At 43.9% G+C, this 18233-nt stretch overlaps 1 protein-coding gene across 1 annotated transcript in view; it reads right to left on the minus strand.

The window, feature by feature from the left end:
• Positions 1-9700: 9700 nt before the first annotated feature.
• Positions 9701-18233, minus strand: part of DAB2IP (DAB2 interacting protein) — a 974997-nt gene continuing 966464 nt past the window's right edge. The window contains exon 17 of the mRNA XM_068249028.1: positions 9701-16889. Coding sequence (XP_068105129.1) covers positions 16880-16889 — 10 coding nt within the window. The 3' untranslated portion in view covers positions 9701-16879. The remainder of the gene's footprint in view (positions 16890-18233) is intronic.

The raw sequence follows: 18233 nt of genomic DNA on the forward strand, positions 1-18233 counted from the left end.
CTGGTACTAGTAGTCTAGAGTGGGCCAAACATAATACAAAGTGGGAACCCACTTGGGGGACAAATTTAATGGCTTTGAGGGCCAGATTTGGCACACGGACCGGAGTTTGACATGTATTGCTTAAAGGGAACCAGAAGTGAACGTCTTGTAAGGAGAGGGAAGCCTCGGTATCTTGTACAGGCTTCCTGTGTCGTCCTCACCAGGACCTTCCGGAACATCAGGGCAACGCTCCCCTTCTGGCACGATTATAGCCATGCTGCACTTGCACAGACATGGCCGTTTCTGCACAGCAGCACCGAGCTCTGGCTTATCGCGCAGGCATGGCATACTTGCGTAGCTGTGGTAAGCGCCCTCTTGTGTTTTGAAGAGGAATGCAGCCCCAATTTTACCGACAAGCCCATGTTGGTTTTCTTTGGGAGGTCCACACTCGAGAAACAGAAGACCAGAGTACGGTGTGGGAAACTTCTATAGGAACCAGAGGTTTCTCTCTTCTTAGGCAACTATGTCTTACAGGAGGATCAGTTCTTGTACTCTTTAGTCCCAACCTACCTAAAATTTGCATTAAATGTGCCTGCAAACCTTACTAAACAGCCTTGACTAACTTTCCGACATCATGATTGCCAAATATGGAATTCTGGTTCCTTCCTCTACCCATGCCACTCAACAGTGTGTATACTCCTCAAGCTGCTATCGTAGCCCTCCGTTCATAGCACACCTCTAATTGGGAGCACACATGTCCAAATGTTTTTGCTTGTGATTCTGAGGTTTCTGTCGCTTGCTTGAGGGTTGGTTGGCTGCCAGACACACATCTGATTATCAGTTGACGCCGGCTATCGGCTGCCTCGGCCGACTCAGGGGTGTGTGTGTGTATGGGTCTTAAGCCTTCTGTTCTTCTCCAAAACTCCCAATGCCTGAACTGGCATGTGAAGTGGTGACCTCTCCTCTTTGCACGCTTAGCCATAATGTCCATATACAGTGGAGGAAATAATGATTTGACCCCTCACTGATTTTGTAAGTTTGTCCAATGACAAAGAAATGAAAAGTCTCAGAACAGTATCATTTCAATGGTAGGTTTATTTTAACAGTGGCAGATAGTACATCAAAAGGAAAATCGAAAAAATAACCTTAAATAAAAGATAGCAACTGATTTGCATTTCATTGAGTGAAATAAGTTTTTGAACCCTCTAACAATAAAAGACTTAATACTTAGTGGAAAAACCCTTGTTTGCAAGCACAGAGGTCAAACGTTTCTTGTAATTGATGACCAAGTTTGCACACATTTTAGGAGGAATGTTGGTCCACTCCTCTTTGCAGATCATCTCTAAATCCCTACGGTTTCGAGGCTGTCTCTGTGCAACTCTGAGCTTGAGCTCCCTCCATAGGTTTTCTATTGGATTAAGGTCCGGAGACTGACTAGGCCACTCCATGACCTTAATGTGCTTCTTCTTGAGCCACTCCTTTGTTGCCTTTGCTGTATGTTTTGGGTCATTGTCGTGCTGGAACACCCATCCACGACCCATTTTCAGTTTCCTGGCAGAGGGAAGGAGGTTGTCGTTCAGGATTTCACGATACATGGCTCCGTCCATTTTCCCGTTAATGCAATTAAGTTGTCCTGTGCCCTTAGCAGAAAAACACCCCCAAAGCAAAATGTTTCCACCCCCATGCTTGACGGTGGGGACGGTGTTTTGGGGGTCATAGGCAGCATTTTTCTTCCTCCAAACACAGCGAGTTGAGTTAATGCCAAAGAGCTCTATTTTGGTCTCATCAGACCACAGCACCTTCTCCCAGTCACTCACAGAATCATTCAGGTGTTCATTGGCAAACTTCAGACGGGCCTGCACATGTGCCTTCTTGAGTAGGGGGACCTTGCGAGCCCTGCAGGATTTTAATCCATTGCGGTGTAATGTGTTTCCAATGGTTTTCTTGGTGACTGTGGTCCCTGCTAATTTGAGGTCATTCACTAACTCCTCCCGTGTAGTTCTAGGATGCTTTTTCACCTTTCCACCTTAACCATTGACACCCCACAAGGTGAGATCTTGCGTGGAGCCCCAGAGCGAGGTCGATTGATGGTCATTTTGTCCTCCTTCCATTTTCGAACAATCGCACCAACAGTTGTCACCTTCTCTCCCAGCTTCTTGCTAATGGTTTTGTAGCCCATTCCAGCCTTGTGCAGGTGTACAATTTTGTCTCTGACATCCTTGGACAGCTCTTTGGTCTTTCCCATGTTGGAGAGTTTGGAGTCTGCTTGATTGATTCTGTGGACAGGTGTCTTTTATACAGGTGACTAGTTAAGACAGGTGTCCTTAATGAGGGTGACTAATTGAGTAGAAGTGTCTAACCACTCTGTGGGAGCACCGGCGTACATACCGGGGATGCGACCCCCTCAGCCGCAGGGGGGCCCGGGGCTGCTCTGGGGCCCGCTCACTGTGCGTGGGGGGAGCGCTGCTCTGGACCCCCCAGCAAGGTGCTCAACTGGCCGCAGCGTCTAATAGACGCTGCGCCAGTTCATTCCCCGCAGCCCCGCTCCAGCAGCCTGCATAGTCTCCGGCAGGCAGAGCAGGGCTACGGCAAGATGGCCGCCGAAGAAGCCCTACACTGGAGACTATTTGTGTCTCTAGTACAGGGCTTCGGCAGCCATCTTGCCGTAGCCCTGCACTCTGCCTGTCAGCGCGGGAGATGTGCTGCAGGAGGACTCGGGGAGCTGCGAGCCAGATGCCGGGAGAGGAGAAAACTTCTGTCAGGTAAGTGAATTGTTTTTTTTTAACAGGTGCATTTTTTTTTTTCTAGTGTCTGCTGCCTACATTGTGATTTTCAGGTGTCTGCTGCACACATTACGATTTTCTGGTGTCTGCTGCCCACATTACGATTTTCAGGTGTCTGCTGCCCACATTACGATTTTCAGGTGTCTGCTGCCCACATTACGATTTTCTGGTCACTGCTGCCCACATTGCGATTTTCTGGTCACTGCTGCCCACATTGCGATTTTCTGGTGTCTGCTGCCCACATTACGATTTTCAGGTGTCTGCTGCCCACATTACGATTTTCAGGTGTCTGCTGCCCACATTACGATTTTCTGGTCACTGCTGCCCACATTACGATTTTCTGGTGTCTGCTGCCCACATTGCGATTTTCAGGTGTCTGCTGCCCACATTACGATTTTCAGGTGTCTGCTGCCCACAGTGCGATTTTCAGGTGTCTGCTGCCCACATTGCGATTTTCAGGTGTCTGCTGCCCACATTACGATTTTCAGGTGTCTGCTGCCCACAGTGCGATTTTCAGGTGTCTGCTGCCCACAGTGCGATTTTCAGGTGTCTGCTGCCCACATTGCGATTTTCTGGTGTCTGCTGCCCACATTACGATTTTCTGGTGACTGCTGCCCACATTGCGATTTTCTGGTGACTGCTGCCCACATTGCGATTTTCTGGTGACTGCTGCCCACATTGCGATTTTCTGGTGACTGCTGCCCACATAAGGATTTTCTGGTGACTGCTGCCCACATAAGGATTTTCTGGTGACTGTTGCCCACATTAGGATTTTCTGGTGTGTGCTGCCCACATTATGATATTCTGGTGACTGACTGCTGCCCACATTACGATTTTCTGGCCCACATTACGATTTTCTGGCCCACATTACGATTTTCTGTTGAACACTGCCCACGTTACGATTGTCTGGTGAATGCTGTCCACGTTACAATTTTCTGGTGACTGCTGCTCACGTTACAATTTTCTGGTGACTGGTGCCCACATTACAATTTTCTGGTGAACTCTGCCCACATTATGATTTTCTAAAGGCCCACATTACGATTTTCTGGTGAACTCTGCCCACATTACGATTTTCTGGCCCACATTACGATTGTCTGGTAAAATGCTGCCCACTTTACAATTCATTTACAGTGAAACGCTGCCCCATTACGATTATTTGGCACCTATGGGGGGGGCCCCATCCAAATATTCACAGGGGGGCCCAGTGATTTCTAGTTACGCCCCTGTGTGGGAGCCAGAACTCTTAATGGTTGGTAGGGGTTCAAAAACTTATTTCACTCAATGAAATGCAAATCAGTTGCTATCTTTTATTTAAGGTTATTTTTTTCGATTTTCCTTTTGATGTGCTATCTGCCACTGTTAAAATAAACTTACCATTGAAATGATACTGTTCTGAGACTTTTCATTTCTTTGTCATTGGACAAACTTGTAAAATCAGTGAGGGGTCAAATCATTATTTCCTCCACTGTACATTGCAGAAAACCCAGATGAGCTCCAAAAACCAAAGGGGGCAATGCCGCAAGAGTGACTAACCATTGTGCACCCTCCTGAACACACAGACCTTTATTCAATTCTCTGTTTCTCCTAAGCTTTCTCCTAGGCGATCAATTTTTTTTATCTTCTGTTTAAAATACAGTAACTCTTTAGCAATCTGACATTGAGAAAAGTTCCAAAAAGTACTATCAAAATTATTCTGAGTATTTGTTCTGCCTGGCTAGTGTCTTAAAGTGGCATTGTAACGATTGGTGTCAGCAAGAACAGATTTTCTGATTATTGGTGATCTGCAGTATCACCAATAATACAGCTGTTATACCTGATTATGTGGTGATCTGCAGAATCACTAATAATACAAGTATAGCAAGACACAGGACACACAGGTGTAAGATAGTGTTTGGTGCAACAGTAAATATTGATGGATACCTACTATCCCAGAGGGGCTGGTAGAAGGGGGTATCTCTAAGGAACACAGTAATCAGTACCCCAGCAGGCTGGAGACACAGAGCAATAGTGATAGTTTCACCCGAGGAGCGGGTGATGCACAGTGAGACAATGTAGAGTGATCACTCGAGGAGCGAGTGATTCAGACTGTACCGCAGCAGGTGATTCCCTGAGGGGCAGGGGATCCCGACAGTGCTGTAATAGCTAGTCACCTGAGGAGCAAGTGATTAAGACTGTATTGCAGCTATCAACCTGAGGAGCAGGTGATTCAGACTATACTGCAGCTATCTACCTGAGGAGCAGGTGATTCAGATTATACTGCAGCTATCTACCTGAGGAGCAGGTGATTCAGACTATACTGCAGCTATCTACCTGAGGAGCAGGTGATAACTAAACTGAGAGTCCCTCACCAGGACTAAGCTCTGAGGGCAGAAGAGTCAGACAAGCAGGTTCGGCAACACACGGACAGATACGGTACAGAGACAGGAAGCTAAATCAGAGTGGTAGTTCAGACAGAGTCGACAACTTGTATCAGATAGGCAAAGGTACCGAATCAGAGAGCAGACGAATAGTCAAACTAGCAGAAGGCCATAACAAATAATACAATTCAATTAGTACTTTAAGCTTTCAACAGAATCTGACTAAGGCCTGGTGCACACCAAAACCCGCTAGCAGATCCGCAAAATGCTAGCAGATTTTGAAACGCTTTTTCTTATTTTTCTGTACCGTTTCAGCTAGCGTTTTTGCAGTTTTGTGTAGCGGTTTTGGTGTAGTAGATTTCATATATGGTTACAGTAAAGCTGTTACTGAACAGCTTCTGTAACAAAAACGCCGGCAAAACCGCTCTGAACAGGCGTTTTTCAGAGCGGTTTGCGTTTTTCCTATACTTTACATTGGAGGCAGAAACGCCTCCGCAATCCAAAAAATGCCTCACCCCGGGAGTATGCGTTTCAGCAAAACGCCTCCCGCTTTGGTGTGAACCACCCCATTGAGATACATTGACCAAGTGTCAACCGAAAAAGCCGCTCGGTGTGCCGCAGCCTAATGTGTGGATCCCCAGCCCCTGCTGGTTCTAGCACACTTTGGGATCTGACTAGGTCTGAGTGCTAACACCTAGCATATGCAACAGCAGACGCGGAACAACTGACAGTCAGGTCCTATATATATGTTACGGCCAGAACCCGCAATGTGGCCACTTCTAGTTCTGGCCGGCCACTTCGGGTTCTGGCCAGCCAATGTGCGAAGTGGTCGCAGCGCAGCGGTCAATGTGAGAAATGTTTTGTTTATGCTGTCTCGCTGCGGCCAAATTGATGACAAAACTTGCTTAATTTAATGAAATATAGCCGGCGGCAATGTAATAGATGAAGCCGCCGACTTTCGCACTGCCTCTCCCCGATCCCCCCTCCCTCCTCTCCCTGCCTCCCATACAATACGTAGCAGCCGGCGGGGACATGCAGCCGGAGAGTCGTTCGTCGCAGCAGGGGCAGCAGAGCGGGGAGGCTGCAGACATCGCTTCTGCCAGCACCCGCTCTGCAGGAACGGCAGGATTCCCCTGCCACGACGAACAACTCTCCGGCTGCATGTCCTCGCCGGCTGCTACTTATTGTATGGGAGGCGGGGAGAGGAGGGAGGGGGGATCGGGGAGAGGCAGTGCGAAAGCCGGCGGCTTCATCTATTACATTGCCGCCGGCTATATTTCATTAAATTAAGCAAGTTTTGTCATCAATTTGGCCGCAGCGAGACGGCATAAACAAAACATTTCTCACATTGGCCGCTGCGCTGCGGCCACTTCACACATTGGCCGGCCAGAACCCGAAGTGGCCGGCCAGAACTAGAAGTGGCCACATTGCGGGTTCTGGCCGTAACATATACACTAAACGCGCTCTATAGCGCCGCCCCAGTCACTCAGCCAAGCCAGAGCATAGCTGGAATCAGCTGTCCGAGTGATCAGCTGACTCCCCTTCTAGATGCATAAAGGTCCTTTCGCGCGCGTAGCCCTTAGTCTATGAGCGATAGAAGGACCAGGCAAAGCACAAGCGTGTAACTGTACGGTGGAAACCGCCGGCTGCGACGCGGAGAAAGCTGCCATGCCGATTGCTGTTGCGGCGGTATCTCCGCTATCCATTACAGGCATTTCTTCTTTGCTCTAAAAGATTATTTACAGCATATAATATACTACTACAATTTTTTTTAAAGCAGAACAGCATTCAAAGGGTTAAAACACAGGTCTTAACGTGGCCATACATAAGGCGACTTGGCGGTCGATCGACCATCCAATTTGGCTATTATTGAATTGGATGAAAATTGGTGCCGGCAAGTGCATGCCCGACTCTCAAAGCAACCAATTTGGGGACGGAAATTTGTCGCATGGTCAATTGCGCATGATGTCGGGCTGAAGTTGGTTGGTCGGGTGCGCGGCGACAAAGCCGCTGCAATGTATAAGTGTATGTAGTAAAGTGCATTTATACATTACCTGTCCGGTGTCTGCCTCCACGTGGTGTCCGTCCATCTCGCCGGGTTCCGCATACGCTCATACACGTTAGCAGCGCATAGCGTCTGACGTCAGACACTAAGCACTGCTAGCGTGTATGCGGCTGTTACCCGGCCAGATGGACAGTCAAGCGCGAAGGTTGCTGCAGGACAGGTAATGTATAAATGCACACACTGGGGGCGCACATTTATACATTGGGGGGCTAGCGGTGCAGACACAGCGGGCTCAGCTGATTCCCTGAAGATTTCATGCTCAAATTGGACGGGAATCGGCCTGCAGTATATGGGCTGGTTCGACAAGAGACAAATTTATCTCTATTCAAATTTGATTAGAGATAAATTTGTCTTTGCCGAATCTGCCCATAATCGGCAGGTCTATAGGCACCTTTACTTTTTTCATTAGAAAGCTTCCTGCAGGGAGATCTGCATCCGAACTGGTGATAACATTATCTTGTGTTTACTTAATTGTAGCAGAGAGGAATGTAAACTTTCCCTGACTGTGCAGAAACTTCTAATATGCTCAGAACTGATACCCTGCTCAGAAATCATTACTGGGTACATTACAATATAAATTTATACCAGTTATGAATAATATGCAATGGCAGCTTTCAGAGCAAATAGAAATTACAAGTTCCCAAAGTACAGTTTTAAATGAATAATACTTATGTACAGAAGCAAATATAACTGTGTGGGATATAAAAAGTAGGAAACCGCATTTTTATTGAATATTATGTCAGAGTTTGATACCGCTTTAAAAGGCTGGTTATTGATGAGGTGTGAAATATCACCAAGGAGAAAACTTAGGAAAAAATGAATTGAATACAGGCCATAGTCTCCACAACACAATTGAACACTCAAGGCACAGGCCTATTTGTAGAAACGGCCCAGTTTTAAATTTGTTTTGTTAAAGAGGAGCTGTTAGGTATAAGGTCTCAGAGAGAAAAAACACGTATATCAGTAGCTAAATATTGGCTGTACTTACATTACATATGCATTTCACTGTCCACGTTTGGATTTCACAGAATTTTTATATAGTATTTGCAGAGATTGATGCTCCTGACAGCTCATGGCAGGTTCCATCTTTGACTGTCTTGTCTGAAGCCAATTGTGATGTAATATCCTCCCTTACCCTGCTTCCTGATTGATGATTCTTTAGCCCTCCCAAGTCCCGGCCCTCAGACACTCCCGCCAGTCTCTGGTCTAACGGGCATATTGTCTGTCACTCAGCGGGAGGGGGTTAGGGTGTGCGGGTGATCGTGCTGTCAGTGGGGAGGGGGGCTGTCAGATGAACAGAGGTGAGCCGGTTTAGTTCTATACTGGGAAGTCCGGATCTTTTCAATGATTCGGATGATTAGAATCGGATCATTGAAAAGCTCCGGATCTTTGAACCAAATCTTTGGATCATTTGCAGCAGAGTGAGAGGTACAGGGGAATAAAGGCACATTGAGGGTGCTAATGGAGAAGGGAGGGATGCAGCAGGAGGATTGTGCTTGTGCACAGAAGCTGCAGTTCCTGTTTCTTCCAGACATCCACTGTGAACCGAATCTCGGATTGTTCGACTCACAAAAAAGATCCGGATCAAAGATCCGAATCGTTCATGATCTGGACAACACTACAGTGCAGTGAATATTAATTAGCCATGTGGCTAGGAACAATAGCAGACTCCTGCAGTATACTCTAATGCAAGGTGTGCACTGTGAACAGCACATTGATTTTTCAGTGTTGTGAGTTGGGCTGCGTTAACTTGAGCCTGTAAAGTCCCACTGTGAAAGCAGCCTTAGGGCGGGATAGGGAAATGAAGGGGAGGACCAGGGAGTGCAGTGGAGAGAAAAAAAACCCTCCCAGCATGCTCTGCACCTTCTGTTATGCGGCCTGCGGCCTCCTTAGCAGCCTGGGGATAAAGAGGATTGCTATTCAGCCAACAAAAAAGTAAGATATCTTTTTAACTTCAGTATTCAGTATTGCCTTGTTGGCTTCCTTCCAAACTGTTTAACACAGGAGAATAGAGATTTAAATTAGCTTTTTTGCCTAACAGTTAGGGCTCGTTTCCACTAGAGCGAATCTGCATGCGTTTCCTGCATGCAGATTCGCTCAACCAATACAAGTGGATGGCGCCGTTTCCACTTGTCAGGAATTCTGTGCGGCTCGCTCTGCAGAAAAAATCTGCACAGCAGAGCCGTCAGAATTCGCACGCCGCACACGAATCGTCGGTCATGTAACTAAATAGGAAAACCTCAAGCACTTGAGTCTTGCGGTTTTCCCGGCATTCCCGCGCGCGATTTCGTTAAAAAACCCATGTCAATGCTTATCGGCATTGACATGGTTAAAATCGCATTGTTAAAATCGCGAACGATTCCGCGCGAAAATCCGCATGAAACCGTCAACGAATCCGCAACCAAATGCGGATTCGTTGACGCGTTTTCCGCGAGCAAATCGCGCCGCACAAGTAGAAACGTACTCTAACTCTTTAAAGAGTCAGCATGCTTCTGAACAGAAGAGAAGACACAGTGTAAAATATGTAAATAAACCTTTATTATGTCTAATTTCCAGTTTACATGGATGTATGGCCACATCATTCTCAGGACACACGATTGTTACAGACCTTAACATCAGGCGATATACCCCCTTTTTGCATTGATAATATAGAAAGTAGATCCAAAGAGAGATATAAAAATAACCACTGATGTATCTACTGAGCGGTTCAGCCACAAAATACCTACAAGATGGAGGTTGTCATATCGCAGGATGTAGAATGGTGGCGCCATTTCCCCACAAGTCCTTCTTCCTTTTGGATTTCAAATCCCTTTTTTGGGGGGAGGGGTAATTTTTAGATCACTTTGGGTCATCTGAAAAAAACTCAGATGACAAAGTAGAGTTGTTTTTAACAAAATTCAGACATTTACTTATAAATGGGTTATATAATATACAGTACATTTTATATATTTTTTTTCCTTTTGCATTCTTAATAATTTTAAATGCAGATATGATTTTTGAAATGGAAAATGGAACATGAATCTTCTAGCGGGACGAGATCTGGTACTGGTGACACCAGAAGCTATTTGGTACGAACACGTGGTCACACCCAGAATTACCGATATCTGGTGTGCTTATGGAGAGGGAAGGCTGAATACTACTGAATTAAAGGGCTCCTGTAGTGAGTCCAGGCATAGAATTCCACTATCCTAAAATAGAAGTGTTTATTGAAGGTCCTCATGATGTTTCTCACCATAATCGCCCCTCTCTATACAGCCACTTGAAAAGTGCAATATAATTCAATTATAGCAATAGTCCAATGTATGTGATCTCCCATGTGATCTATTATCAGCTCCGCCCTTCTGATGACTCATGCTGTCAAGATGAAGATAGCACAGCATGAGTCACCGGAAGGGAGGGGCTTATAATAGATCACATGGGAATCAGCTGAACTAAGATGCACGGCTAAGATTTTGACTTTACAAAAGGGAAGAAAATATTCAGGGTGATAAACTGCATGCGGACTTTTAATGTTCACGTCTGTTTCGGGATATAACTAAATACATATGCGCGGATTCGTTACAGGAGCACTTGAAAACCTGGTTCTGTTACATGTGTAAGCAAACCAAAAATTCTGAGTTGTAGCTTTTTATATTTGGAAAATATGACCTTTTTTTGTTTCTCCAATTTAACATTTTTACAAAAAAGAAAATTTGTGGTTACCATCGGGTGACGACCATTTTCTAGTGTTCAGCTATCGTCCTTCACATTTTTTTTTTTATTTCGTCCCAATCGGCCACCAGAATAACAAAAAGTACGTCTCAGAGAGTCCTTTGAGAGTCAAAGTGCTTAGCAGGTCTTAATATTGCAGCGATAAAAGTCCGTGTTACTTAAGACGCGATGTAAAGTTACCCACATTTCATCGCCTTTTTTTAAAAAATAAGTCTCCATATTCAAGTCAATTCTTTTGTGTTTTTTGTTTGTTTTTTTACAAGTAAATTGTGAGATATTGAGAACTCTGCATTCATCTTTATTTCCTCCTCGACACCTGTACATTTATTTACAGAAATTAAAAAAATACTCAGCAGTGCTCAGACATTTTCTCTCCTATATCTGTTATCAAGCAAGCAGCAACGATATGCAAATTCTCTGTACACCGCAGTGTCAAATAGTACAACAAATTCAAACATCAATAATAGTGTTCATAGATTTTTTTTTTTTTCTTTTTACAAAAATGAAAGGTACAATTTACACATCTTCAAATATTTTGCCCTATCTGGTTAAAGTGAACCTCCAGACTAAAAATCGACTCAGCAGCACTGAAAAGGCCTGGTGTTTCTTTAACAGTTTCACAGCATCAGAACTTTGTTTCTCTTATACAAGCCTCATTTTTAGCTGCACAGAAGAAAACTGCCCGGGCTTTTTTCCCCTGATGCTATGCAAAGCATTATGGGATTTCTGATGTTGTTCTCGTTCTGCTGTTTTGGTGCAATTTTTTTTTTTTACATTTTGAATTTGACATTTGAAGCCTAGTGCACGCATCTGGGAGGGGTGATCAGAACAAAGGACAGTTGGAACTGTGTCTCCTGCTCCTTGTCACCTCCTTTCAACCAAAAAGATGGCTGCCCCCATGACAAAGATGGCAGCCCCCATGAATCACAAACATTTGCCTGTTCTTTTAAAACCTGGTGGGTAAAAAAATTATATTACCTATCTATTGTAATTAACATAACTAATGTAACTTAATGACAGTATGTTTGTTTAGGCTGAAGTTCCCCTTTAAGATTAAAAAAAAAAAAGAAATATGAAAAACATGGGAATGAACCTCTATAATTATTTCCTTAGTTCTCCAAATAGTGGTTTTGAAATATTTATGTAATATTTGAATAGTCCTCTCCATTCACCAGGCATGTTCTGTATAGACACGGCACACATTTGTCAGAAGGAATTTGGCAAAACATTAGATTTAGCCCAGATTACAATTTGCAAGTTTATCCAAATAGATCTATTTTATCTTCTGCTAAACAGCCACTCTTGTTAGTAATTTCGTGTTTATGAAGTTTACTATGTGTGAAGATGTTTAACCACTTGCCGACCGCACACTCATACCGTGCGGCGGCAAAGTGGTAGCTGGAGGAAAAGTGGTAGCCGCTGATTGCGGCTCGCAGACTAAATGTAAACGTAGGAGACATATGTCTCCTTTGTTTACATTGTACGGCGCTGCTGCGCAGCAGCGCCGTAAGGCAGATCGGCAATCCCCGGCCAATCAGTAGCTGGGGATCGCCGCCATGTGACAGGGGATGTCCTGTCACTGGCTGCACAGGATGGATAGCGTCCTGTGCAGCCCGGATCACCTGGGGGGCCAGGTAGGAGAGGGAGGGGGGGAATTTCGCTGCAGAGGGGGGCTTTGAGGTGCCCCCCGCAAACCTCAGGCAGACAGGAGCGATCAGACCCCCCCTGCACATCATCCCCATAGGGGGGGGGGGGAAGGGGGGCGATCTGGTCGCTTTGCCTGCACCCTGATCTGTGCTGGGGGCTGCAGAGCCCACCCAGCACAGATCACTAAAAACAGCGCTGGTCCTTAAGGGGGGTGGGGGGTGAAGGGTGGGTCATCAAGTGGTTAATGTCGTTAATAACCAGCACATTCGCTCTCTTCCTATGGTAAGTCCTGGAGTCAGAGGAGAGGTTTCTGAAGGGTTTGTAGAATACATGGGTAAGATCATACAAGTTCAGTCATTTAGAATATATCCAATCTATAAATGGTTAGTGGGATTTATTCTGATGTCTTGAAATATGAATTTCTCTGGCATGATCCACTATGAATGGGGTGGCAGTGCATCTCGGTAGACAGCATTATTAGCTTGCTGTTCTAGAGTTCCAGGTTTTGCTTTTGGCCACTTCACTATCTCGATGGAGTTTCTGTTTGCCTTAACGTTTGAATGGGATTCCTCTAGTTCCTCACACTTGAATGGGATTCCTCTAGTTCCTCACACTTGAATGGGATTCCTCTAGTTCCTCACACTTGAATGGGATTCCTCTAGTTCCTCACACTTGAATGGGATTCCCCTAGTTTCCTCACACTTGAATGGGATTCCCCTAGTTCCTCACACTTGAATGGGATTCCCCTAGTTCCTCACACTTGAATGGGATTCCCCTAGTTCCTCACACTTGAATGGGATTCCCCTAGTTCCTCATACTTGAATGGGATTCCTCTAGTTCCTCATACTTGAATGGGATTCCCCTAGTTTCCTCACACTTGAATGAGATTCCTCTAGTTTCCTCACACTTGAATGGGATTCCTCTAGTTCCTCACACTTGAATGGAATTCCCCTAGTTTCCTCACACTTGAATGGGATTCCTCTAGTTCCTCACACTTGAATGGGATTCCTCTAGTTCCTCACACTTGAATGGGATTCCCCTAGTTTCCTCACACTTGAATGAGATTCCTCTAGTTTCCTCACACTTGAATGGGATTCCTCTAGTTCCTCACACTTGAATGGGATTCCTCTAGTTTCCTCACACTTGAATGAGATTCCTCTAGTTCCTCACACTTGAATGGGATTCCTCCTAGTTTCCTCAAACATCCTAACAATATCCTTGTAGGTTGGCTTTTTATTCCCCAATATTGGCAATAAAGTGGTAGAGATGTTGTTACCGTGTGGACTTTTCCCCCCATCCCACCCAAGGGACCATTAGTGATAGAAATATCTGATCTGCGGTCTCAAGTTCTGCACAAATATGTCAATATATTATTACGTCTATTTAATAATTATAATGAAACCTACCTAGTTTATAATTGACATACTAAAGTCTAGGGTTGCGGTTTGTTCCATAGGTGGGGCATTAAGCTGTAATCAGTGACTTTGACCTGGGGAGATGTCTTACAGATTGCGGCATCGCTTTATAAATTGGAGAGTTGTCCTGTTTAAGATAGAGGATTATCCTGTAGATGGAGTAGCATTCTACAAGGTGGGCAGTTGTCTAAAGGGCCATGTTCTATTTGCCAGGGTCATTGTCATACTATCCTTTGGGCAGGCATCTCATCCCTCAGAGATCCGCTGCTTGCCTAGCAGTTCTCAGACGGGTTTATTTCACCCTTGAAGATCCATGATTCATGCCTGTGAAACCTCTGACTAAATTTGTGTTTCTACGGGCCGGTATTGGATAGGGAGCTTTGCCCCCCTCGGAAGGTGTTAAAACAAGGTTCTACATTTCTCGAGCTTTGATGAGTGATGTTTAGAGACTCCGACCTTCATGGTCAATGTACTGTCAGTTGACTACTTCCCAGACACTCTGCAGAGGTTGCTGTAATTACATCGTGTAAATGGCCTTCTAGAAAAAAGATTTAAGTCCCACTTTAAATGATGGAGATTGCCTGAAAAAGATTGGTCCATTATAACAAATGTGCTATGAAATAGACTACAGCCACCGTCATGGAAGATTAAAACAAATTCATATTTTATTACCATCAAATTAATCTATTCCTTCTGATAATGGATTTCAGAGCTAACTCTGGTTTCAGCTCAAAGTATTTTCCAGCCCACCTTTCATTTACCTCCAAGAAAACTGTTGCGAGATCTTTAATAGAAAGCTAAGTCTGTTTGGGAAAGGTCTACTTACAGAAGTCTAGAAAAGTCGGCATTTTCCTGGCCTTGGATTTGGGTAGTTCTGGGTGAAGGATGGAACAGCCAGAGGGAGGGATAGCCAATCCATGAAGTGTGACAAGAACTGGTAAATGTTCTGCGATGGATTCTTGTGGGAATGACTAGGAAGAGATTAACGTGGTGAAAGGCTTGGAGAGTCATGTGTTGATATCGCCATGGGAAACAAACAATAGACACTCTTCACAAATGGGCAATATGGCGGTGAATGCACATCTCTAGATCCTTTGATGGTGAAGAATGGAGTGCTTTTGAATGTGCTAGTATTTCAAAAAGCTAATGTCTTTTCTAGGGGCTAGCTAGATAGTTTTTGTTTTTTTTTTCCCACCACGCGGGTCCTGCAGCATTTTGTAACAATACCGCCTTAATGTAAAGTATATGAAAAGCGAAAAATTGCTAAATCGCTGAATAGAGCGATTTGCAAAACTTTTTTTGCCCCAAAAGGTGTACTTCCTGTTTTGCCATAAGAACTTCAAAATCGCTAAACGCAAACGCACCAAAATCGCTAGGCATAAATACAAAATAGCTAGGCACATGCCAGGAATTGTCACAAACAAAAGGTTTGCAATTACGCTTAGCGATTTTTGGTGTGACCTATCCCTAAGTGTTGTGGGGGTGGGAATTAGTGGGTGTGTATTGTGAAAGGGGCTTTCACGAAATGCACTCTATTATAAACAGACCCCAAAGATTTGTTTTTTCTTTTTTTATTTATTACAAATTATTTGACATCTGTATTGGAAAATGTAAATAGCATTACAGTCATAGCTCCTTTTTGTCCATTGGCACCATCTAGCGTGACATATGCACAGCATACATACACAATATACAGCAGATTGGAGGGCGTCACCGTTTCTCGCCTGTCTCATTTTTAGTTTTTGTTCACCTTCCTAACATGGTTTGTTCAATAAAGTTGATTCAGGAATTAACAATTCACGATTTTTTCTCAACAACATTGACTATTTTTCTAGAGACGGCCAGGAGATAGTTTGTTTTGGAGGTGACAAAAATAGTGGCTGATTTTTTGTTTTTTTACTTGGGGTGGATGAAAACTACCATTCTGCCCCCTAATTGGGCAATTATTTCAAGTTGCATCGACGAGTGAAAGGCGACCGGAAATTAACTTAATATTTAAAAAAAAAAAAAATTAAATTAAAAAAAGAAGAAAGCTAAATTCATCTCTTCTGGTTTTCTCGGTGGAGGATTGGTGAGAGCTCTGGCTATTCCGAGCGCTTGTCCCTATTGCATATGTCACAGATACTTTGTGTTGGATCCTCGTTATAGATAAATGTCACCACACACATCACAATATAAATGATCTTTTTTTCACATTTAAAAATAAAAAATATTGATCTTCCCAATATCTTCCTGTGATATTTCTTGCTGTTTAAAGCTATATCTACACAGTTTACATTCTTTAAATTTTTTTATATATATATTTTTTTCCATAATCGGAAAGAGGTAACAGAGCCGCCATTTTGTCCTTTTTACTTCTGGATAGGAACCTTAAACTGTCCGTAAAGTTTTTTTGTTTTTTTCTTTGGAGAGTTACCCCCAGAAAGCAGCAATTTTTTTTTTGCTCTAGTGGTCCTGGGACCCCAAATATCAGTGTCTGTCTCCTTGAAGAAAATTGGTTTCCTACTGTCGCAGTTCAGTCAGTATAAATAGGATAACTACATCTACTTGTCCGTAAGAGAATTGTATCCGGCGGGTCAGTCCTTTCCGATTGGGCGAGGCAGGACTCTGCACAGGCTGGTTTAAGGATGGGGCCGGAGGACCCCCGATGATGTTATTGAGCAGCATGGAAAGAGGTGGTGGTGGTATTCCTACTATTATAACTTTATAGGAACTGGCTGGTGGTCAGTGGCCGGAATCTGATTTCCTCCAACACAGACATAAAATCGCTCTGCGTTGGTACGCCGGACAAGCTGCAAAATCCGAAGGCAAATCCTACATATTAAGACCATTTTACATTCTTCTGTGCCTTTAATTTTCCAAGCAGAGCGTCCCCCAAATTATTAAGTGGACAGAACTCCAGAATAAGTGGTGATCTATTTTCTAAGGCATACTGTGAAAAAAAAGAAATAGGATTTACCCACCAATGCCTTCTCCTGCACGGTTTCTATTTTAATGTTTCTTTATGTCGTAGATGTAATGCGGCTACGTTCTCATAACCCAAACTGTTTTAAAAAATATAAAAATAAAAAACAAATTATGGCGGATTTGGGTGGAATAGGTAAAAATAATTCACATCAAAAAGCCAATAAAATATTGGGGAGGGGTAAAAAAAAAAATGTTGATGAGAAAATAAAAATAAAAACGAAAATGTAGATGAGCCAAAAATGTTCACGGTAGAACATTTGGTGTAAATTCCACAGCAGAATTATAAATAAAACAATCTGAGAACTCCTCTTTTTTTTTTTTTTCCGGTCAAAACTCCCATTGCATCCACATGGAATCACATTTAAGTAACCGCTCAACAACCTCTGCACTGAATATTACTCTGACCAGTGCGGGGATTCTACAGAACCGAACTGGTCATGTGATGGTGGACGCCACTTCCTGTCTCCGGTGTACTCCATGCAGAACACTACAGCATGATACAATGGTCATGGCGTGAATGGAGAGTTGTTATGCAAGTCTTATCGGTTGCCTTGTTGGAGAGGTATTCTTCTGTGTAAACTTTCTTTTTTGTTGAAAGATTTGCCAACATTTGGTAACATCCAAAGCTTGGAGGGCTAGATTCGCAGTTACTATGGTCCCGGATTTACTAAGAGTCACTTCACTTTTTCTCTTAGGGGATGTTTTCACATTTTTAACAGATGATAAAAAATGATCTCCTAGGAGAAAAAGTGAATGAAATAAGGAGCCCTGAGCTGGGCAGAGATGGTCAATGGTATGCTTCTCATTTTGGGTTGATGCCACTTTTTTTGTGTACATCTATAAAGTTCTAGATGAACCAATCTGATTCAGTAGCAGATGATTTTAAGTGGTCCAGTTCCAAGCTCCATGAAATAAACACAAAATCATACAGCTCAAAATTATCATCTCATGGATAGTGATGGCCGTGTCTAGGAGAACTCCTATCTATCACCTGACCAAATTGATTATGTGCTTCTCCATAAGACTCTGATTTGCTAGTCATGATCACGTGCTAAAGCGGGATGTGAGCACAGCAAATCAGAGCTTTGCAAATCTATCAGCTGATCAAACAAACCACCTGCTTCTCCATGAGTTCTCCTAGACATGCCTATCACTACTCACCAAACTCGTCAGCTGCTGCACCTGATTGGTCTCCAAGCTACAGAAAATCAACAAAACTGACAAAAGGTACAATGTTTAGCAACAATTAACCATCCCTGTTCAAAATATGGTAGGTTAGCTTGAAGTTATAAGGCTGCATTCCCATACG

This window comes from Hyperolius riggenbachi, chromosome 8 (genome assembly GCF_040937935.1).
Source record: "Hyperolius riggenbachi isolate aHypRig1 chromosome 8, aHypRig1.pri, whole genome shotgun sequence".
In the NCBI taxonomy this organism is placed as follows: domain Eukaryota; kingdom Metazoa; phylum Chordata; class Amphibia; order Anura; family Hyperoliidae; genus Hyperolius; species Hyperolius riggenbachi.